The 24,333-nt window shown below is 44.5% G+C and overlaps 1 protein-coding gene across 15 annotated transcripts in view; it reads left to right on the top strand.

Annotated features, from left to right (window-relative positions):
• b3galt1b (UDP-Gal:betaGlcNAc beta 1,3-galactosyltransferase, polypeptide 1b) overlaps window positions 1-24,333 on the top strand; it is a 158,656-nt gene that overhangs the window by 120,668 nt on the left and 13,655 nt on the right. For 10 of the 15 annotated variants that reach the window (XM_068035202.1, XM_068035191.1, XM_068035199.1 and 7 more), the window contains 2 exons: window positions 996-1,157; window positions 19,196-19,340. Coding sequence is in view for 1 of the 15 variants with exons in the window: in XM_068035205.1 (XP_067891306.1) it covers window positions 1,016-1,157; window positions 19,196-19,340; window positions 20,030-20,069 (327 nt within the window). In the remaining 14 variants the exon portion in view is untranslated. Of the gene's footprint in view, window positions 1-995; window positions 1,158-1,373; window positions 1,534-19,195; window positions 19,341-20,029; window positions 20,239-24,333 lie in introns of those variants that run through there. The other 5 variants (XM_068035205.1, XR_010975328.1, XM_068035204.1 and 2 more) reach the window with 5 other exon arrangements.

Here is a 24,333-nt window from a genome sequence, read left to right as displayed (position 1 = left end):
CCCGGAGATGATTTTCAAACCATATATTTGTGCAACCACTAAGACTGCCTATTTCCACCTCTGTAACATCGCCCAACTCTGCCCCGGCCTCAGCTCATTTGCTGCTGAAACCCTCATCCATGCCGTTGTTACCTCTAGACTTGACTGTTCTAATGCTTTCCTAGCTGGCCTCCCACCTTCTACAATCTGTAAACTTGAAGTCATCCAAAATTCTGCTGCCCATGTCCTTACAACAAGTACCGTTGATCCATCACCCCTGTGCTCGCTGACCTACACTGGCTCCTGGATAAGCAACACCTCAATTTTAAAATTCTCAGCCTTGTTTTCAAATCCCTCCGTGGCCTCATTCCTCCCTATCTCTAAGCTCCTCCAACCCCACAATCCTCCAAACTATGTGCGCTTCTCCAATTCTGGTTTCCTGAGGAGACCTGATTTTTATCACTCCAATGTTAGCCATGCCTTCAGCTGTCTTAGCACTAAGCTCTGGAATTCCCTCCCTAAATCTCTCCGAGTCTCTCCCTCACTTTCCTCCTTTAAGGTGCTCCTTAAAATCTATCTCTTTGACCAAGTATCTGGTCATATAACTCAATCTCCTTATTTGGCTCAGGGTCGTATTTTGTTTTATAATATCCCTGTGAAGCGCCTTGGGATGTTTTCTTACTTTAAATGCACTATATAAATTCAAGTTTTAATTGTTGTAGACACTTTGACACTTTTGGTATCTACCAGTTTGCAGAAATGAAACATGCAGTACACTGTTAGTGGGTTTGCTAACTTATACAGTCTATAATAAATATTATTTTCCATAAACATACAGAAAATACCTTGAGGCTCCAAAGTGCTGATGTAGAGTTTCCATGCTTTTTTTTTATATGTGTAAAAAAATTCCTTAAGCTTAATGGTTCAGAAGAGATATATTTTTAATGGAATTTTCAATACATAGTAATCCATTGTCTATAAACAATCTTTGTTTTCTTTTTTAATCATCAACAAAGAAACGAGGGGGTGAATTTTGATGCTTTTGACCTGGTTGAAACAGGGTGGAAGCGCACCAGAAATCACAAGGATTGACATAACCACCTCGTTTCCATTGGCGCCAGTGCCATTTTCCTGGGGCCCTCAGCTTGGGTGGCTTGGCTGTGTGCCTGAACACAATGGTAAGTTAACAATCTTGTGCAAATCGGAGTCTCCTATGCTGTGAATGCCATTTTTGGTAGGTAAACAGAAGTAGTGGTCAGCAATCCTTGGCACTAAGCACCAGAATCAGCTGAAACTGTTAGTTTGAATGGTATGGACAGATTTACAACTTCAGTGCTGATAAAACAGAGAGCGTTTTGGGGAAATATTTGGCAGAATTTATTCTTTGCTTTCAGGGAAAGTGACTGAGCAGAAATGGGATAAGACTGATTCTATTATAGGCAGAGGAAGAAGAGAAGCACGATCAAGAGAAGCACAATCAGGAGCAGCAAGGAAAGTATGCTGCAGCTGTTGTAGCTGCTGCCAGAGTGCCCATAGGAGGCGGATTGTGTGCAGGTGCAGAATTAGTTATCACTAGCTCATCAAGAAGAAATATGTAGAATAACTAAGATTTTCCCAGAAGACAATAGCAGACATAGGCAGCCTTCTGCAGTAGAAGCTGCAACATCCTGTGCTATCTGATGAGTCTCTCACTGTCTGTGTCACTGTCAAAGTCATGGTTGTCCTAAATTATTTTGCTTCAGTGTCCTTTGCAGCTGCAGCAGGGTGCATGGCACTTGAATAGCCATTTTGGATCCACATACAACAAATGACGGGTGTTCAGTTCACAATGGCAAGCCAGGATATTAAGTTCCCCATGGACGCCACCAGTCAACATTACAGAGCAAGGGGATTTGCTACAATTGTCAGTATCTGAATTCCATGATATTATTGATTACATTCATGTGGCAATTAAGGAAGAGCTAGGATCTTTTATCAACAGGAAAGGGTTTAAGTCTCTCTCTGCAGATGGCATGTGACAATCATCTATGAATTATGCAAGTGTTTGCATAGTACCCTGGTAGCAGCCATGATGCATTCGTCCTACAGCAGTCCAATATCTCAGTGCTTTTCACCCAGTGCACCAAGTCTGAGGCTGGCTATTAGGGGACAAAGCCTAGCCATTATTAATGTGATTGACACCACCTATCTGACGCATACAAATCCAAGCTGGAAAGAGAGATAATGATAGCCATAGGAGCACCAGGATAATAATTGAGCAGGCCACTGGCTTCCTTTCTCATTAAAAGCAGTTCGAAGCTGTTTCTTTTCTCGTTATTTCAATTGACTGTTGTTTCACATCTTCCTATAGTATATCTGCATTCTTCCATCATTTATACAAAAAAAGAAGCCAAATAAATGTTTCCACAATACGGGCGGCACAGTGGCGCAGTGGTTAGCACCGCAGCCTCACAGCTCCAGCAACCCGGGTTCAATTCTGGGTACTGCCTGTGTGGAGTTTGTAAGTTCTCCCTGTGTCTGCGTGGGTTTCCTCCGGGTGCTCCGGTTTCCTCCCACATGCCAAAGACTTGCAAGTTGATAGGTTAATTGGCCATTATGAATTGCCCCTAGTATAGGTAGGTGGTAGGGATATATAGGGACAGGTGGGGATGTGGTAGGAATATGGGATTAGTGTAGGATTAGTATAAATGGGTGGTTGATGGTCTGTACAGACTCGGTGGGCCGAAGGGCCTGTTTCAGTGCTGTATCTCTAAACTGAACTAAATACCTTTATTTTCTACAACTCGAGAGTTAAAATCATCCAATATGATTATCCTGTCTTTTTTCCAATTTTACATATTTTTCTGAATTGTCTACAAGTTTTTCTGTTTATGTCATCTCCACTATTTGGTGGCCTGTAATGCAATTTCAGAGATGTACAATTTCCCTTCCTATTCTTAGACTCTCTCTATATGATTTCTGTCTTCAGAAACTTGAATAATTTCCTACATTTAGAAACCATAGAAAAGTTGCGGCACAGAAGGAGGCCATTCAGCCCATCGTGTCTGCGCCGGCTGAAAAAACTAGCTGCCCAATCTAATCCCACCTTCCAGAACCTGGTCCATAGCCTTGCAGGTTACAGCACTTCAAGGGCATGTCAGGGTAACTATTAAATAAGTTGAAGGTTTCTGCCTCCACCACCGATCCGAGCAGTGAATTCCAGACACCCACCACCCTCTGGGTGAAATTTTTTTTCCTCCTGTCCCCTCTAATCCTTCCAACAATCACCTTAGATCTGTGCACCCTGGTAATTGACCTCTGCTAGGGGAAATAGGTCCTTCCTGTCTACTTTATCTAGGCCCTCATAATTTTGTACACCTCAATTAAATCATCCCTCAGCCTCCTCTGTTCTAAGGAAAACAACCCTAGCCCATCCAATCTTTCCTCATAGCTGCAAGTTTCAAGCCCTTGCAACGTTCTTGTAAATTTTCTCTGTACTCTCTCCAAAGCAATTATGTCCTTGCTGTTATGTGGTGACCAGAACTGAAAGCAATACACCAGCTGTGGCCTAACCAGCATTTTATACAGTTCCAGCATTACTTCCCTGCTTTTGAATTCTATACCTCGGCTAATAAAGGAAAGCATTCCATATGTCACATTCATCACTTTATCTGCCTGTCCTGCCACCTTTAGGGACCTGTGGACATGCACTCCAAGGTCTCTCACTTCTACTCCTCTCAATATCCTCCCGTTTATTGTGTATTCCCTTTCTTTGTTTGCCCTCCCCAAATGCATTACTTCACTTCTCCGGATTGAGTTCCATTTTCCACTTTTCTTCCCATTCAAACAAACCATTGATATCATTCTGGAGTCTACAGCTATCCTCTTCCCTATCAACTGCATGGCCAATTTTTGTGTCAACTGCAAATTTCCCAATCATGCCTCCCACATTTAAGTCCATATCATTAATATATATTACAAACAGCAAGGGACCCAACACTGAGACCTGTGGAATGCCAATGGAAACTGCTTTCCATTCGCAAAAACATCCGTTAACCACTACCCTTTATTTCCTGTCACTGTCCTGTATCCCATGCACTTCTATTTTTCTGACCAGTCTGCCATGTGGGACCTTGTCAAATGCCTTACTAAAATCCATGTAGACCACATCCACTGCACTACCCTCATCAATCCTCCTTGTCACTTTCTCAAAAAATTCAACTAAGTCAGTAAGACATGGCCTTAGCTAATCCATGCTGACTATCTAATTAATCCGTGCCTTTCTAAGTGGCAGTTTATCCTATCTCACAGAATTGATTCCAATAATTTGCCCACCCACTGAGGTCAGATTGACCGGCCTATAATTATTTGGCCTATCCCTTGCACCCTTTTTAATCAATGGTACAACGTTCACAAACCTCCAATGCTCTAGTACCTCATCTGTATCTAGTGAGGATTTGAAGATGATCCTCAAAGCACCTGCTATTTCCTCCATGCCTTCCTTTAACAACCTGGGATACAATCCATCTGGCCCTGGTAATTTATCCACTTTTAAGGATGTCAGACCCTTTAGTACTTCCTCTCTCATTATGCTCATCATAACTAATATTTCACACTCTTCTTTTACTACCATGTCTGCATTATCCCTCTCCTTTGTGAAGACAGAGCGCAAACACTCATTAAGAACTCTGCCCACATCTTCTGCATCCATGCATAAGTTCCCTTGTCCATCTCTGATCGCCCTACCCTATCCCTAGTTATCCTCTTGCTCTGAATGTACTGATAAAATATCTTTGGGTTTTCCTTAATTTTACCTGCCAATATTTTTTCAATTGTTCAAGAATTTTGTGCCCTCTGTGCCTTTTCACACTGTTTGTATCCCAGTTGATATTAGGGTAGTTGAAATCCCCAACTATTATTGCCCTATTGTTTTTGCACTCAGAAATTTGCCTACATGTTTGTTCATGTATCTCCCTCTCACTATTTGGGGGTCTGTAGTACACTCCGAGTTGTGTGGCTCCCCTTTTTTATTTCTGAGCTCCACCCATATGGCCTCATTTGATGATTCATTTAGCATATCATCCCTCCTCACAATGGTTTTTATTCCTTAACCAATAATGCTACACCCCCTCCTTTTTTTTTTTATCCCCCTCTCTATCCCAACTGAAAACTCAATCTCCAGCGATGTTGAGCTGCAATTTTTGACCCACTTTAAGCCAAGTTTCCATTATAGCAATGATATTGTGTTACCATGTGTCTGTTTGTGCCCTCAGCTCATCGGCTTTATTTGCTATACTCCTTGCATTCAGATACAGACCTTCTAACACTGCCAAATTCCTGTGTTGCACATGTTTTAACTTTTACTTCTTCTATCTTTCAGAGTCACTTGCTAATTTTCTACCTCCCGTTCCCTGTCCTGAATTTGTCCTATCTGAAACTTGCTTAAAGTTCCCATGCCTCCGCCAATCTAGTTTAAACCATCCCCAACAGCATTAGCAAACCTTATAGATTTAAAATTGCATACACAGAAAAAAAAACATCTGCTGAGCTATTTGTATACTCATTACCCACCTCTTACCTGCATTTAGTAAAGTGCAGCCTTTTCCTGCAAGCAAATTGGAAAGGAGCACATGCTGGAGTAAGGAACATGCGAAAACATTTTTGTGACCCAAGTGGCAACACAGCAATCATCTTCCATGGTGTGGGAACATGCAGCACATAGATACCTTGTGTGAGTAGCATCCTCTATGTTTGTTGCTCGTTGTATTCCTGGGCCACAGGAAAAATGTACTATAATGACTGCAATGAAGAGTGCCCCGGCAAAACATAGGCATGTATTTGGAGAATAGATAAACAGTTACTAGTGAGATGTAAATTATTCCTCTGCGATGCTGCACCACACTTGCACTGGAGTGCCATCAAAATGGCTTGTAAGAAAGTATTGCTAAATTGTCCTAAATGTGAGTATACTTGCTTTGGCAACCTTGAGTAGCCCAGCAAACATTTTGCTTACCTGGTACAGGCTACAGGTAAGAGAGTGTTGATTCTCTCTTCCACTGTCATCTCATCCTCTGGCAGAAATGTGTGCTATTTTAAAAGATCTTCCCTTCTCTATAGCATCTCACTTAAAAGTAAAATCTTGGAGTAATGCTGTTCTATCTCTGCACCTTGCTTCTGTCATTTTTTATGTTCTGAATATCAGTAGTCCAGTAAAAGTTCTACGTGTTGGATATTTTTGACACTGGTCATGATTTTATATGGAAATGCCAATTTATTTAAATAGGTTCGCCTCACATTATAGCATAATATCAGCAACATATGCTAGAGGCGTATAATGTCCCCAATGAATTCCTCTATACCAGGCTCACATTATGATCAATGGGGCAGTTTTCTACAGTACAATTCAAAGAACGTAGCATAGCTTTTTAATTATTTTCCTTTGTTGTCACAATGCAGATGCAATTCTGAGTCACATATTATGTATTCTATTCTTTGTTCCTCCTGATCAGTGGAACTTTGTGATACACTAGCAAGGAGGGTAAGGGTAGATTAATCAGTTGGCTGCCCTTTAACTAGCACTATTTTTTATGAAGATATGCATTTGCCTCATGCTCTGTCTCTCCCTATCTGAAGCCATAATTGTTAAATGTTGCATAAATAGAAATAATTAGTTTGTGGGGGTGGTGGGGGAAGGGGGCGAGAGAAATTGTTGATATTAGTTAACGTAAGAACCTAAGAAATAGGAGCAGGAGTAGTCCATTTGGCCCCTCGAGCCTGCTCCTCTATTCCATAAGAACATGGCTGATCTGATCTTAGCCTCAACTCCAGTTTTGTGCCTGTTCCCATAACCCTTGATTCCCCTATAGTTCAAAGACCTGTCTATCTCAGCCTTGAATATATTCAATGACTCAGCCTCCACTGTTCTGTTGTAGAGAATTCCAAAGATTCCCAACCCACTGAGAGAATAAATTCCTCTTCGTCTCCATCTTAAATGGGTGACCCCCTTATTCTGAAACTATGCTCCCTAGTTGTAGATTTCCTCTCAGCATTTACCTGTCAAGCCCCTCAGAAACTTACCTGTTTCAATAAGATCACTTCTGATTCTAAAATCCAATGAGTATAGGTTCAACCTTTCCTCATAAGACAACCTCTTCATCCCAGGGATCAATCTAGTGGGCCTTCTCTGAACTGACTGCAATGCAAGTATATTCCTCTTTAAATAAGGAGTCCAAAACTCTCTGCAGTATTCTAGGTGTGGTCTCATCAACACCCTGTTCAGTTTTGCAAGTCGTACCTACTTTTATACTCCATTCCACTTGCAATAAATGTCAACATTCCATTTGCATTCCTTAAGGCTTGCTGTACCTGCATGTAACTTTTTTGTTTCATGTATGAAGACAAGCAGATCCCTCTGTACTGCAGCATTCTGTAGTCCCTCTCTGTCTAAATAATATTTTGCAGTTCTGTTCTTCCCACCAAAAGGGATAACCTCACATTTTCCCACATTCTGCTCCATCTGCCAAATTTTTGCCCACTCACATAAACTATCTATATCCCTTTGAGACACTTTGTGTCCTCCTTGAAACTTGCTTTTCCACCTATCTTTGTATTGTCATCAAATTTGACAACAATATATTCGGTCCCTTCATCCAAGTCATTAATATAGATTGTAAATAGTTTTGGCCCCAGCATTGATCCCTGTGGCACCCCACTATTTACAGCTTGCCAAACCGAAAATGACCCATTTATCTCAACTGTTTTCTGTTACCCAATTCTTTATCCATTCTGATATATTACCCCAACACCATGAGCTCTTATATAAAAGCAAAATACTGCGGATGCTGGAAATCTGAAACAAAAACAAGAAATGCTGGAATCACTCAGCAGGTCTGGCAGCATCTGTGGAAAGAGAAGCAGAGTTAACGTTTCAGGTCAGTGACCCTTCTTCGGAACAAGGGTCGCTGACCCGAAACGTTAACCATGAGCTCTTATCTTGTGCAGCAACTTTTAATGTTGCACCTCATTGAATTTTTTTTTGGAAAACCAAACACACTACATTTACTGGATACCCTTTATCCACAATGTTTGTTACACCTTCAAAGAACTCTAATGAATTTGTTAAACATGATATTCCTTTTATAAAACCATGTTGACTCTGCTTGTTTGTATTATGACTTTCCAAACATCCTGCTACTACTTCCTTAATAATGGATTCCAACAGTTTCCCAATGACAGATGCTTAGGCTAACTGTCCTATAGTTTCCTGCTTTCTGTCTCCTTCCTTTCTTGAATAGGGATGTTACATTTGTGGTTTTCCAATCTGCTGGGACCCTTCCAGAATCTAGAGAATTTTTGAAGATTACAACTAATGCATCCGCTATCACTGCAGTTACTTCTTTTAAGATCCTCGGATGGAGGCCATTAGGTTTAAGACACTTGTCAGCCTTTAGTCCTATTAGTTGGTCTAGTACTTTTTCTCTAGTCATAGTGATTGTTTTACGTTCCTTCCTCCCTTTTGCTCCTTGATTTTCTACAATTATTGGGATGCTTTTAGTGTCTTCTCATGTGAAGACGGATTTTTAAAACATTTGTTCAAAGTATCTGCCCTTTCCACGTTTCTCATTAATTCCCCTGAGTCGTTTTCTAAGGGACCAACGTTTTCTTTAGGTACTGTTTTCCTTTTCATATACTTGTAGAAACTCTTACTCTCTGTTTTTTATATGTCTTGCTAGTTTACTCTCATAATCTATTTTCTCCCTTTTTTAGTTATTCTTTGGTGGTTTCTAAACATTTTCTCAATCTCCTGGCCTAGCATTAATCTTTGCAACATTGTATGCCTTTTCTTTCAATTTGAGACCATCCTTAACATCCTTATTTAGCCATGAATGGTTCATCTGTCTCAGTCATTCTCAATGGTGTACATCTTTGTTGAGAATTATGAAATATCTCCTTAAATGTCTGCCACTGCTTATCTACAATTTTACCTTTTAATCTATTTTCCCAGTCCACGTTTAGCAACTCTGTCTTCATACCTTTGTAATTGCCTTTAATTAAGTTTAAGACACTAGTTTCACACCAAGGTTTCTCACCCTCAAACTGAATGTGAAATACATGTTATTAGAGATACAGCACTGAAACAGGCCCTTCGGCCCACCGAGTCTGTGCCGACCATCAACCACCCATTTATACTAATTCTACACTAATCCCATATTCCTACCAAACATCCCCACCTGTCCCTGTATTTCCCTACCACCTACCTATACCAGCGACAATTTATAATGGCCAATTTACCTACCAACCTGCAAGTCTTTTGGCTTGTGGGAGGAAACCGGAGCACCCGGAGAAAACCCACGCAGACACAGGGAGAACTTGCAAACTCCACACAGGCAGTACCCAGAATCGAACCCGGGTCCCTGGAGCTGTGAGGCTGCGGTGCTAACCACTGCGCCACTGTGGATCACTCTTCCCTGGAGGATCCTTTTACTATGAGATCGTTAATTAATCCTGTCTCATTAAACGCTACCAGATCTAAAATAGCCGGTTCCTTAAAATAAAAGCAAAATATTGCAGATGCTGAAAATCTGAAATAAAAATAGAAAGTGCTGGAAATATTCAGTCGGTCTGGCAGCATCTGTGGAGAGAGAAACAGGCTTAAAGTTTCAGGTCTGGGACCTCTCATCAGTACTGAAAAGTCACAGACCTGAAACATTAACTCTGTTTCTCTCTCCACAGATGCTGCCAGACCTGCCGAGTACTTCCAGCACGTTGTTTTTATCTTAACCTGTTCCCTGCTTGCTTCCACAAAGTATTGTTCTAAGAAACTATCCCAAATAGACTCTATGAACTCGTCCTCAGACTACCTTTTCCAATTTCAGTTGTCCAATCTATATGAAAATTAAAATTACCCATGATTATTTCCATACCTTTCTTACAAGCCCTCATTATTTCTTGTTTTATATTCTGTCCTACAATGTAGCTAATGTAGACTATTCCCACCCATGACTTCTTTCCCTTGCTATTTCTTATCTCCACCCAAATGGATGCTACATCTTGATCTTCCAAGCCAAGATCATTTCTGACTACTTTAGTGATCTCATCCTTTATTAGTTGCCATAGTAAACTAAGTTATTTATTGAAATGACTGGAAACAAGCAGAGGAAATGATCTGCTTAATCTTAAAAAACATTTTTTCTCTGAGACCTAGATATAAGACGGAATCATACCGATAATTGTTTATAAAGGTGGGCCAGGACCATTTGCAGGTTCCCACCCCAGTGGCGTCTGAGGTCCACCTGCCTGCAGGATCTTTCTGGAGGTGGCCAACTACCAAGCTGCTGCCGCATTCACGTTCAATTAAGGATGGCTGCGCAGGTGGGAAGGCTAATCGGAGCACCAGAGGTTGTGGGTGGCTAGTGGCCTCACCACGAGAGGTGGGTGCTACTGATGTAGCTGATGTCCATAGGAGCACCTCAAGATGGAGGCACTCTCTGAAGATATTTGAATTTTTAAAAATAAAGTGAGGCCTGTAGTTGCTGGTCTTATCTTTACACCCTTTTTTGAACAAAGTTGTAACATTTGCAGTTCTCCAGTCCTCCAGCACCTCCCTGAATCTAAGAAAGATTGGAAAATTATGACCAGTGCCTCTACAATTTCCACTCTCTTTTCCCTCAGTATTCTTGGATGCATCTCATCTAGTCTTGGTACCTTAGCAAATTTAAGTACAGCTAGCCTATCGAATACCACCTCCTTATCAATTTTAAAACCTTCAAGTGTCCGAATTACCTCCTCTTTCATCATGACCTGTGCAGCAGCATCTTTGGTAAAGACAGATGCAAAATATTCATTTAATACATCAGCTGTGCCCCTGCCTCCATACGTAAATTCCATTTTTGATCCCCAATTGGCCCCACTACTCCTTGTGCCACCCTCTTATTATTAATATGCCTATAGAAGACTTTTGGATTCCCTTTCATATTAGCTGCCAGTCTCTTTTCATACTCTTTGCGTCTCTTATTTGCTTTTTCATTTCCCCTCTGAACCTTCTATATTCAGCCTGGTTCTCTGTCATATTATCCACCTGACATCTGTCATAAGCACACTTTTTCTGCTTTGATTCCAATTTATCTGGGCCAGATCCATTCATACCCCCATTGTGGTTGCCTTGCCCCAGTTAATTATTCTTACTCTGCATTGTTCCTTGTCCTTTACCATAGTCAACCTAAACCTTATGATATAATGATCACTGTCCCCTAATTGTTCCCCGACTGACACTTGCTCCACTTGGCACACCTTATTCCCATGAACCATGTCTAGTACTGCCTCCTTTTTCATTGGACTGGCAACATACTGCTGTAGAAAGTTCTTCTTCATACACTCTAGGAACTTTTCCCTCTCTCTGCCCTTTACATTACTGCTATCCCAGTCTATATTTGGATAATTAAAATCCCCCATTATAACCACTGTATAATTCCTGCAGCTGTCTGTAATTTCCTTGCAAATTTCTCCCCTAAATCTTTCCTGCTAATCGGTGGCCTATACGCTGCACTTAGCAGTGTAATTACACCTTTTTTGTTCCTCAGCTCTAGTCAAATAGATTCTGTCCTTGACCCCACTGGGACATCATCTCTCATCTCTCCAGCACTGCAGTGTTCTCCTTTCAGGGAGATAGTGGCATAGTGGTAATGTCACTGAACTAGTAATCCAGAGGCCCAGGCTAATGCCCTGGGGACATGGGTTCTGGTGGAATTTCAATTATTTAACATCTGGAATTTAAAGATGGTCTCAGTAATGGTGCCATGAAACTATCATCAATTGCCATAAAACCCCATCTAGTTCACTAATGCCTTTTAGGGAAGGAAATCTGCTGTCCTTATCCGGTCTGGCCTACATGTGACTCCAGACCCACAGCAATGTGGTTGACTCTTACATGCCCTCTAAAATGGCCCAGCAATCCACTCAGTTGTCAAGTGCAATTAGAGGTGGGCAACTAATGCTGGCCTTGCTAGCAACACTCAAATCCCATGAAAGAATTTTTAAAAAATGAAAACTGCTACCCCTCCCCCTTTCCTTCCTTTCCTGTCTTTCCAGGAATATTTAGTACCCAGACCTGCCCTCCTTTGAGTCAGGTCTCTGTTATCACCACAACAGCATACTTACACTTGGCCACCTGCGCATGCAGCTCACCAACCTTATTTGCCACATTCCGTGCATTCACATTCATGCACAGTAACCTTAATTTAGACTTCATTACTTTCCCTTACTCTGAACCCTTTACTTTACCATTTCCTACTCTAGTGCAATCTGTCTCTCCCAATTCTCTGTGCATCTTTGGTGTTCCTCTCTTGTATTATCTCCTGGTTCCCACACCCCTGCCAAGTTAGTTTAAAACAAGAGTGTCCAACATTTTTGCATGAGGGGCCACATTACAATTTTTGTTCTACATGTGAGCAAATTTCGGAAAGGTAAGGGTTTTGTGAATTTTTTTTTTGTTATTAATCAAAATAACAAAAAAAGTGAATTTTTGTGAACAAGCATGATATGAGAAGACAAATTTATTAACTTACCTTCTCGTCACTATAATTGAACACTGATTTAGTGAGATACCTGGCATTGTTTTTGCTTGCACAAGAAGTCGATGTCTGCCTGCACACTTGATGTTGTGATGTGCAGTATTTGGATAGATGTCCATCTGTCCAGGAGTGATCTTGATTTCTCTCTCCCTCTTTCTGTCCATCTCTCTCGCCTCTCCGTGTCCGTCTCTCTCGCCTCTCTGTGTCCGTCTCTCTCGCCTCTCTGTGTCCGTCTCTCTCGCCTCTCCGTGTCCGTCTCTCTCGCCTCTCTGTGTCCGTCTCTCTCGCCTCTCTGTGTCCGTCTCTCTCGCCTCTCTGTGTCCGTCTCTCTCGCCTCTCTGTGTCCGTCTCTCTCGCCTCTCTGTGTCCGTCTCTCTCGCCTCTCTGTGTCCGTCTCTCTCGCCTCTCTGTGTCCGTCTCTCTCGCCTCTCTGTGTCCGTCTCTCTCGCCTCTCTGTGTCCGTCTCTCTCGCCTCTCTGTGTCCGTCTCTCTCGCCTCTCTGTGTCCGTCTCTCTCGCCTCTCTGTGTCCGTCTCTCTCGCCTCTCTGTGTCCGTCTCTCTCGCCTCTCTGTGTCCGTCTCTCTCGCCTCTCTGTGTCCGTCTCTCTCGCCTCTCTGTGTCCGTCTCTCTCGCCTCTCTGTGTCCGTCTCTCTCGCCTCTCTGTGTCCGTCTCTCTCGCCTCTCTGTGTCCGTCTCTCTCGCCTCTCTGTGTCCGTCTCTCTCGCCTCTCTGTGTCCGTCTCTCTCGCCTCTCTGTGTCCGTCTCTCTCGCCTCTCTGTGTCCGTCTCTCTCGCCTCTCTGTGTCCGTCTCTCTCGCCTCTCTGTGTCCGTCTCTCTCGCCTCTCTGTGTCCGTCTCTCTCGCCTCTCTGTGTCCGTCTCTCTCGCCTCTCTGTGTCCGTCTCTCTCGCCTCTCTGTGTCCGTCTCTCTCGCCTCTCTGTGTCCGTCTCTCTCGCCTCTCTGTGTCCGTCTCTCTCGCCTCTCTGTGTCCGTCTCTCTCGCCTCTCTGTGTCCGTCTCTCTCGCCTCTCTGTGTCCGTCTCTCTCGCCTCTCTGTGTCCGTCTCTCTCGCCTCTCTGTGTCCGTCTCTCTCGCCTCTCTGCGTCCGTCTCTCTCGCCTCTCTGTGTGTGTGTCTCTCTCTCCTCCCAGGCTGCTGTCAGCCCTCTCTCTTCCCCTTCTGTGTTCCCATCTCTCCTCTCTGTGCCCTCTCCATGTCTCTCTCTTCCCCCCCCCCCCCCCCCAACGTCTCTTTCCCCCTTCCTCTCTTCTTCCCCCACCCCCTTCTCTACCCTCTCTCTGTGTCTATCTCTCCCTCCCTCCCTCCCCCCCCCTCTCTCTCTGTACTCCCTCAGCACAGCTTTGTTCCACCTCACGCCTCTGACTGTGTGCTGGCCTGCTTCCTGATCTCACCTTGGCCTCTCTTTCGTTCTCCCCCATAGCAGCCATTCCTATTCACTCGATTATTCCCTGAACAGCCTTAAAACAGCAGAGGCGCCTGCGACGCGAACCGCCAATCAGCGCTAACCCCGACTGGGCAGCCCATTGTCAGTCACAGACAATGACCAGTCATAGACAGTCATCCACTGTCCATCAAACGCAGGTCCCAACTACCCCCTCCACCTGGCGTACACTTTAATGGGAGAGCCATCAATCAAAACCAAGCCACGAGCAGCCCGCTGTCAGTCTCACAGGATTGGCGGGCCAGATTGAAACCTTTGGCAGGCCAGATTCTGGCCTGTGTGCCATCCGTTGAACAACTCTGGTTTAACGCCTCCCCAATAGCACTGGCAAATTGCCCCGCACGGAAATTTGTTTCAGCTCTGATATGGGGTGTTCATTCATAAGTGACAGTATGATGGTGAATTCTTCTATCTGAGATCGTAGAAAGGTTAAGAAAAAACGAATTGAGCATGTTGTTTTTAAAAGGCACACAGGATCCTTGGCTTTATAAATAGAAGCATAGCGTACAAAAGGAAGGAAGTTATGCTAAACCTTTATAAAATATTGTTTTTTCACAAGCTGCAGTATTGCGGTCAAGTCTAAGCACGACAGTTTAGGAAGGATGTTTATGGCCTTAGGGAGGATGCAGAGGAAATCTACTAGAATGGTATCAGGGATGAAAGACAGTTATGCGAAGAAACTAGAAAAACTGGGATTTCTCTCCTTGCAGCAGGGAAGCGCAAGGAGAGATTTGACACAGGTATTTAAAATCTTGGGTTTTATTAGAGTTAATAAGGAGCAACAGTTTCCAGCAGTGCAAGAAACATCAGTAATCGCTCAGATTTAAGGTTATGCCTCCTTTCACTCTTTCCTCTCAGGGACTCTGCCTTCCCAATTGCCTACCCCCAACCTTTCAGTACCCCTTGACCTTCCTGCTCTCTTTTCACCATGCTAGGCTTGACTCCCTCTTGGATAAGCTGCCAGCTTCCCTTGGTGCCTCTCTTGGCATCCTCTGAAGAGCTCATCGAGGCATCCGATGCTGGCTCATTACAAGCAGCAATCCAAATTTCCCCATCCTACTCTCTTGTCAGCCTTTCCACTCCGTGCACCCGCTGGGTACTAATTTTCCCAATCTCCTTCCTGTTCAACCTTCCCCTCCCACTGCTGACCCTGTGGACTCAGCCCGCGATCAGCTTTCATTGCCCCTCTACGCATCTCCCTCCAGAATGTCCATTTAGTTGTGAACAAGGCCCTTGCCATCCACAAACTTTTTGTGGATGATTGTATTGGCATCATGACCTTAATGGAAACGATCGAGGGGTGATTACAATTTTCCCCTTCATGATGCCTTGGCTCCTGGCTATATCTTCCACCGTTTGCCCTGTCAATACCGTTGCATTAGCGGTGTGATGCTTATCACCAGATCACACCTAGGCCTGATCCCCTACTCCTCTGGCACTTTCTCCTCCTTTAAGCATCTCACCTTGTTCCACCCCTCTCGCCTGTCATTCAAAATCATCATTCTCTACTACCCTCCAAAGTACAATTTAAAAAATAAATCTTACCAAGATATCTTCACTGCTTTCCTCCCTCAGCCTCTGCACTGACACCTCATCCTCAGTGACTTCAACCTCCATCTCAATTCATCATGTTCTCTCTCCTTTGAATTCACTGCCCTCTCATCCTCTCTCCCTGTAAACTCAGTAGCCCATATTCATGGCCACCCCCTTGACTTTGCCATCTCACATGGTCTTGCTAGTCCTATTGTATCAATCACAGATAAGGCCATCTCTGATCACTTCCTTGTATCACTCTCTGCCCACACCCGCTTCCACGCCCAAGCCCTACCTCCTTCTGGGGAAAAAAACTATTCCCCAATTCATTTACACTTGCACTTTCAGAATCCCGACTAACTAGCCTTTCATCCCCCATTCTCTGCAACATTTCTGTAGCTACTGATTTGCTTAACTGTGCCCACACCTCCACCTTTGATGCCCTTGTCCTCAATAAAACCATTATTCTCTCTTATCCTGGCCATTAGCCAGGTATGGCCCTCACCTCTGCTCCCTTAAGTCCAAGGGATGCAGACCTGAAAGAATATGTCAGACAACTGCATTAGCCATCCATCCCCAGATTTGGCTGGACTACTTAAAGTGCTATCGGGTCCTTCCCTCTGCTCATTATTTCAGGATCATCCTGGAATGTAAAGATAACTGCTTTTCTCTACTGCAAACCACCTTCTTATACCTCTCTCCCCTGTCCCCTCCACCCTCACCTCCAACAATAAGTGTGAGGAGCTCATGGACTTCTTTCTCACTAAGATCGAGACCATCCAATCAGCTGCTTCTGCCACGCCCCTCCCTTCCATTAGCCCATCTGGGCAAAATTCCTCTAAAGTTCCCCCCGCCCTAGCCCTGAACTCACATCTTTCTCTAGCTCTCTCGCATCTCCCCTTATGCTCTCTCAGAGCTCATCTTGTCCATGAGACCCTCCTTTTTCCTCATCGCTAGTCCCACTAAACTGCTGACCACCCAACTTCTCCTCATGGTCCCCATGTTAGTTGATATTGTTAACGGTTCTGTCCTCAGGTGCTGTCCTCTATCCTTTAAATCTGCCATCATCCTTCTCCTCAAAAAAACAACCACTATCCTTGCAAACTGCCACCCCATCTCCAACCTCCCTTTCGTTTCCAAAGACCTTGAACATATCGCGCCTCAAATCTGTGCCCATCTTTACATGAACTGCATGTTTGAATCCCTCCAATCAGGTTTCTGCCCCACCACTGTGCTGAAACAGCTGTTATCAAAGTTACAAATGACAGCCTTTGTGACTGTGACAAAGGTAAACTATTCCTCCTCATCCTTCTAGAACCATCTATAGCCTTTGAGGTGGTTGACTGCACCATCCTCCTCCAACACCTCTCCACTGTCATCCAGCTGGGTGGAAGTGCTCTTGCCTGGTTCCATTCCTATCTATCTAATCATAGCCTGTGAATCACTTGCAATGGCTTCTCTTCCTGCTGCCGCACCTCTGGTGTCACCCAAGGATCTATCCTTGGCCTCCTCCCATTTCTCAACTACCTGCTGCCCCTCGGTGGCATCATCTGAAAGCACAAAGTTAATTATCACATGTAAGCTGATAACATCGAGCTCTACCTCATCACCACCTTTCTCAACTCCTCCACTGTTGCTAAATTATCAGACTGTTTGTCTGACATCCAGCACTGGATGAGCAGAAATTTCCTCCAATTAAATATTGGGAATGCTAAAGCCATTGTTTTCGGTCCCAGCTGGAAACTCCTTCCCCTAGCTACTGACTCCATCTCTGAGTAAACCAGACTGTTCTCAATCTTGGTGTCATATTTGACAGTGAGATGAGCTTCTGACCATATATTCGCACCATCATTAAGATCGACTATTTCCAATTCCATGGCTTCGCCCAACTTTGCCCCTGTCTCGGCTTATCTGCTGCCGAAACCCTCATTCATGCCTTTGTTAACCTTAGACTTGACCATTCCATTGTAGTCCTGGCTGGTCTCCCACATTCTACACATCATAAGCTTGACATCCAAAAGTTTGCTGCCCGTGTCCTAATTCATGGGCCCATGCCCCATTACCCCTATGCTCACTGACCTACATTGGCTCCCAGTCAAGCAATGCCTTGATTTTAAAATTCTCATCCTTATTTTCAGATCCCTCTGTGGCCTCACCCACTATCATTGTAATGTTCTCCAGACCCACAACCTTCCATGATATCTGTGTTCAGCTAATTCTGACATCTTGAGCATCCCTGATTTTAATTGCTCCACCTCTGAAGGCTATGCCTTCAGTTGCCTAGGCTCTAAGCTTTGGAATTCCCTCCCTACACTTCTCTGCCTTTCTACCTCACTTTCCTCCTTTAAGACACTCCTTAAAACCGACCTGTTTGGGTCATCTGTCCGAATATTTCTTTACATGGCATGGTGTCACTTTTTTTGTTTTACAGAACTCTTGTGAAGCACCTTGGGATGTTTTATTACATTAAAGGCGTTATATAAATATAAATCGTTTTTGTATTTGGCATAAGTACCGGAGGTGACATCTGGAACATTGTTTTTAATGCAGCAAGTTGTTCTAACTAGGAATGTGCTGCTTGAAAGGGTGGCGAAAGCAGATTTAATAGTAACTTATAAAAGGGAATTGGGTAAATATTTGAAAGTGAAAAATTTGCTGGGCTGTCGGGAAAGAGCAGGGGAGTGAGGTTCCTGTGTGCTATATCATTCTGTGAGACGTAATTGCTCTGATCATGTCAGCTTCACTACACAAATAAAAGGACTAGTGCCAATTTCTATAGCAACCTAATGAGCTTGTCAGTATTTTGTAGAATATTGACTGTTTGTTATTGCAGGTAGTGTTATTTTGCAGCTTGCAAACATTCCACTCATTATAATGGAAGGTTGAATATTGTTCTGTCTGTCTTGGTTATAGTAAACCCAGCTGTGGCTGTCAATAATAGCAGATTTCAAACATATGAATTCTAAAGTCTCAGAAAAGACAAAGAGCAGAATTCTTATGTAATTGACCTCGTAGTGAGGCTGGGGGTGTTGTGTGATTGGCTGGCAGCAGGCTGGGAACCCAATTGTTAGTGGAGCAGGCTTTGTAGTGGCTGTTGAACTTGGCCAAAGCGTTAGCATCCCACTTCCAGGTTTCCCGACCAATCAGAGTGTGGGTATGATGAGGACCCTTACCTATCAATGGAAGGGTCTCCATTTAAAAGGTCCCCGGTAGGGGTCGGAATAGCTCCATTGCAGGTCTCTCACTGACTATACAGCAATGAGAAGGATAGATGCGCAACAAAGAGGTCAGCTCACAAACCAAACAGGTGTGGCTGGAAGTAGCTGAAGAAGTGAGCAGCAGGGGTGTGGTGTCTCGCAGCTAGATTCAGTGCTGCAAGAGGTTCAATTACCTCATTAGGGCAGGTAAGGTGATTGGCATCCCACATTCAGATGCCAACACATCTCACTGAATTGCCCAGCATTTTTCTGCAGAGCACTCTTCGGACTAACACACCTTGCTGCTCTCCTCGTTCCTCTGTCTCTCATGGGACGTCCTCAAATCCCCGTCTGAACAGCCAACACTGACTCACTCTCATTGTCATCTTACATCCATCCCTTACAGTCCTCCTTCACAAATATTGTCTCTACACAATCCTTTTCTCACATTCATGGCTGTTTTCTCTCTTTTCTTGCAGAAGTGAGTGCAGAACACCAGGAAAAGGCAGAGAGCTGGGGGTGGCCCTCCAGTAATATCCACTTTGACTGTTGCAAAGGAGGAGGTCATGGAGATCAGCAGACTGGCCTTTGGCGATGGAGAGTTGGGGATCTTCCAGATACCTGGTGACAGAATTAGATATTACATTGTTTCATGACCACAGCTGGAGTACTGTGTACAGTTCTGGGCACCACACTATAGGAAGGATGTGATTGCAATGGAGAGGGTGCAAAGGAGATTCACCAGGATGTTGCCTGGGCTGGAGCATTTCAGTTATGAAGACAGACTGCATAGGCTGGGGTTGTTTTCCTTGGAGCGGAGAAGGCTGAGGGGGGGACCTGATTGAAGTATACAAAATTAGGCATTGATACGTTAGATAGAAAGAAACTTTTTCCTTTAGCGGAGCGGTCAATAACTAGGGGGCATAGATTTAAGGTAAGGGGCAGGAGGTTGAGAAGGAAGTTGAGAAATTTTTCGCCCAGAGTGTGGTTGGAATCTGGAACACACTGCCTGAAGAGGTGGTAGAGGCAGGAAGACTCAACATTAAAGAAGTATTTAGATGAACACTTGAAACGCCATAACATACAAGGCTACGGGCCAAGGGCGGGGAAATGGGATTAGTTAGGACGGGTGCTTGATGGTTGGCGCAGGCGCGTTGGGACGAAGGGCTTGTTTCTGTGCTGTAAAAGTCTATGACACGAAACAATCATGAGGAATTGCTGTCACCACTAATTGAAATATGAGCATCTGCACAGTGATGACTTTGAACCCTTTCCCCATGTCAGTTATAATTTATGTCTTTCATCTCCCACAGGTCCTTCAAGTATGACGCAGGAGCTGATCGTGCACTCTGAGGAAGTACCATCACACGATTCATGCACACTCTCCCCCAGCACAAATAGGCACACACCTCAGTGGACCAAAGGACTTAGCTAGATTATCACATGGTGAGGTGCACATCACAAGTGAGTAGGTGCTAGAGACAGGGACAGCAATAGAGAATTCCTGTCAGAGGCTACAGGACACCCCAAGTTCTGCTCATGTGGGCATAGATGCTGAGTCTGGGCATGATCCACAGAAAGGACAATTCTGGAGCAGCAATGGGAATTGTGAGAGATTCTGTCCGCATTTCCAGAGGTATTGCGCACCCTTGGAGAGAAATTGAAGGAGTCCGCCTCTCCCATGAGTGCCATGATGTTTCAGACCTTTGCTCTGATGTCCATGGAAAATGTGGCCATCTGCATGGAGAATTGGATGTTGCAGGCAACCGAGTGCATACTTGCCCTCACCAATAACCTCCACACTCAATCTGCCACTTTAAATAGTATGGAGGAAAGCCTCGTCTTGGCTGTTCAGCACCTCACTGATGTGCAACAAGATGCTCTCCAGCTCTGGGCTAGCAAGAAACTACGGGTGAGACATGAGATGGAAGATGGTGAAAGAGCACAAGGAAGTGGGGACTCTCCACAAGGTGCTTTTACTTCTCATCCCTTGGTGCCCCTGTGCAGGTGGGGCAGTCTTTGGCGGGGCAATCACAGGCCCCAAACACCAGAGGACATCCACCACAGGTATCTCAGCTGTCAGAGCAGGGGAATGAGCAGCCTGTCTCCAGCTCTGCTGCAGCCACAGGGGAGAACCATGCAGAAGTAACAGGAAACATAAGACAAAGACTTTTCAGGGGATTCACTTGGATGTTTATTACAATATCACTGTCTTAATGTATTTGAAAATGTTAATGAATCTCAATTTTAATTTCAAGTCTCCTTTGTCCAGATATTTCCATTGTAGCCTCCCACTGGCAAATGGCCATTACAACAATAACAACTTATTTATATAGCATCTTTAATGTAATAAAATGTCCCAAGGCATTTCACAGGAGCATAATGAAACTAAATTTGACACAGAGCCACATAAGGAGATATTAGGTGAGATGACCAAAAGCTTGGTAGATTTTAAGGAATATCTTAAAGGAGGAAAGTGATTTGGAGAGATTTAGGGAGGAACCACAGAGCTCAGGGCCTTGACAACTGAAGGCACGGCCACCCATGGTGGAGTGATAAAAATCAGGGATGCTCAAGAGGCTGGAATTTGAGGAGCTCTGATATCTTAGAGCATTGTGGGACTGGAGAAGATTAGAGATAGGGAGGGATGAGGCCATGGAGGGATTTGAAAACAAGGATGAGAATTTTAATATCAAGACGTTGCTTGACCGGGAGCCACTAGTTCAGCGATGATAGGGGAACAGGACTTGGTGTGAGTTGAGACACGGGCAGCAGAATTTTGGATGACCTCAAGTTTATGGAGGGTAAAATATGGGATATGAGCCAGGAGTGCATTGGAATAGTCAAGTCTAAGTAATGAATGCATGAATGAAGGTTTCAGCAGCAGATGAGCTGAGACAGGGACGAAATTGGGAAATGTTACGGAGGTAGAAATTAGTCTTGAGATTGGTATGGCCTGAGTAGAGACGAGCAAAGGGAGTGAATGAGATGAAGGGATTATTGAATGTGGGAAGGTTTTGTTTTTGTGAGTGGTGGGGGATGCTGGGAGGTATGTAGTGCATTCAGCATTGGTGTGCTGTCTGGCTTAACGCACACAGATTATCTGAATAAAAGCAAAATACTTCGGGGTTCCGAAGAAGGGTCACTGACCCGAAACGTTGACTCTGCTTCTCTTTCCACAGATGCTGCCAGACCTGCTGAGTGAATCCAGCATTTCTTGTTTTTGTTACAGATTATCTGAATCCTGCTTGGATGAGTCTGTCATGGGCTTCACTGGCAACTAAGTGAGCGCTACAGGCACACTGGACACTTCAGACTCCTCCTTATCTTGCTCCTCCTCTGCCTTCCACCTCCTGCAGCTCCAGTCCTCTCTGCAGTACATTGTTGTGCAAGGCACAGCAGACCTGTACTATTCTGCACACTCATGCTGGAATTTACTGAAGGATGCCCCCAGATCTGTCCAAGCACTGGAATTGCATCTTCAGCAATCCAATGGCTTGCTCATTGAGTGCTCCAATGCTCATGTGGCTCTGGTTGTATCATTCCTCCGCATCAGTGGTATGGTTGCTCACAGATGTCTTCAGCCACATCTTCAGAGGTTAGCCTTTGTCTTCACGGAGTATCTGCTGCTTCTGTTTGGAGGTGTGAAAACTTGTGGGAGATGTGGCTAGTGCATCATGGCAACTTCCAAGATATCTTGCACAGACATGCATGGAAACCTTCTGGTAGTCATATAGCAGCCGAACATTGATGGAGTGGATCCCTTTTGATTGACAAATACTGTTGGATGATCTGAGGGTGCCTTGATTGTCACACGTGTGCAGTCTCTGACTCCCGGTACCTGTGGAGATCCAGCCACTGCAGCAAATGGAAAAGCCCTGTGCCTCTGGCAGGCCTCATCAGTCTCAAAGTGGACGTAAGTGGTGGCTGTAGCAAACATGGTTATCAAACACCTGGGAGATGCACTTGAATGCAGTAGATCATGAGGTTCTGTAGATGTCACCAGCAGATTCCTGGAAGGAGCTGGAGTCAAATAAAATCCGGGGCTGTGGTGACCTTGATGGCCACTGGCAATGTGTGCCCACCTGGTCCACTGGGAAGGAGGTCTTGCTCCAGGAGGCTGTAGATGTCGACAACAACCTGCTGTGAAAACCTGAGTTTCCTAAGGCATTGTTGTTCAGTCTTGGAGTCATTTATGGCATAGAAAGAGGCCATCATGTTGAGAAAGCTTATCCTCTGCCTGTATACCCTGAGCAAGGGTATTGCCTCCTTCGAGCTGGAACTCTGTGCCCATCCCCTCTGGCCTATGGAGTGGCACGTGGCTAAGTTGAAGGCAGCTGCTGCTGTTGATGCCGCTCCTTTTGTTCCTGCATAAACTACTACCATGGTGCAGTGAAGGCTGACAGCAGGGCTGCGCAGATCAAGCTGAGTAAAGTCCAAGATAGCAGAAGTGACTTCTAAAACATTAGAAATCACCTGTAAATCAGTGAAAGCACATTTTCAGAACAAGTCCTGTGAGCAAAAGCCTTAACAAGTCTTACGCAAGGAAGCAGCTGTGTGGTTTCAGTACATAAAGGTTTTTCCAGTCCATCAATTTCACAGAGCCAATGATCCCTACTTGCTCTTGCCTTGTGTTGATCCTGGTGAGTTTCACACAGCGAGCAAAACCCATGCATAGGCTGTTAAAAGCCAGAATGCTGGGTTAAATTTTCATTTACATGTCACTTAAATTCAAATAACAGACCCGCCATTTCCACAGGGTTTTCCCACTTGCTTGTACCCGATCATGTCAGTCTTCCAATATACTGGCATTTTTTTTGCTGATTTAACCCCCTGCTGCACCCAACCCCAATCCTTGCTTGTTAACAATCTTCCCAAAGAGTCACTGTGTTACACAGGTTCAGACAAAATAATTATATTGTCATTCAAATTAATTAAACTAATGACATTTGTTAATAGTAAAAGCATCTGTTTTTTAAGCCTGAAATAAATCAATAAAGCAACAGAAACATAATGGCCTGGATTTTGAGGTCGGCAGTGAACAAATGATGCTTGTCATTCATTCACATACACTTACCCACAGCATGGTGCCCTTTAAAGGGGATGTGGGACCTGTGTGAATACAACTGTACGGGCTGAATTTTATGCAGGAGACTGGGCTCCCGGTGCTGGGGCGACAAGTGGGGGAGAACCCCACCTCTGCATTTTTTTGACTCCCGGAGCAATTATCCGGTCTTTGGGGTCAAAGTTTAAAGGGACAGAGATCCTGCCTCCTTAAACACTTAATAGGGATGGGGATCCTGCCTCCAACAGCTGCTGGCCAATCAGAGAGCCAGCAGCTCAACAGTATCAGCAGTGCCACCAGGACCGGTGGTCACTGCCGGTACTGCAGAGGCCTCAGACCAAGGCCCCGCATTGGAACCCCCAACCCAACATTTAATCGTATGCCGTTTAGGTGGGAGGTGACGAAGGACAAGGAGACTTCATCGTCTTCTTGCTCAGAACAAGCAAGATGAAAGGGCAAATGATATTGCCAGGATAGCAGGATGCCCAATGGTGTCGGGCAGCATCAACTGCATCATTTGGCTCTGTAGGCCTCCCCATGTCAACAGAAAGA

The sequence above is a fragment of the Heterodontus francisci genome, chromosome 7 (assembly GCF_036365525.1).
Source record: "Heterodontus francisci isolate sHetFra1 chromosome 7, sHetFra1.hap1, whole genome shotgun sequence".
NCBI lineage: Eukaryota > Metazoa > Chordata > Chondrichthyes > Heterodontiformes > Heterodontidae > Heterodontus > Heterodontus francisci.
Note: the sequence above shows the minus strand (reverse complement) of the source record. Positions and strands in the feature narration are given on the sequence as shown.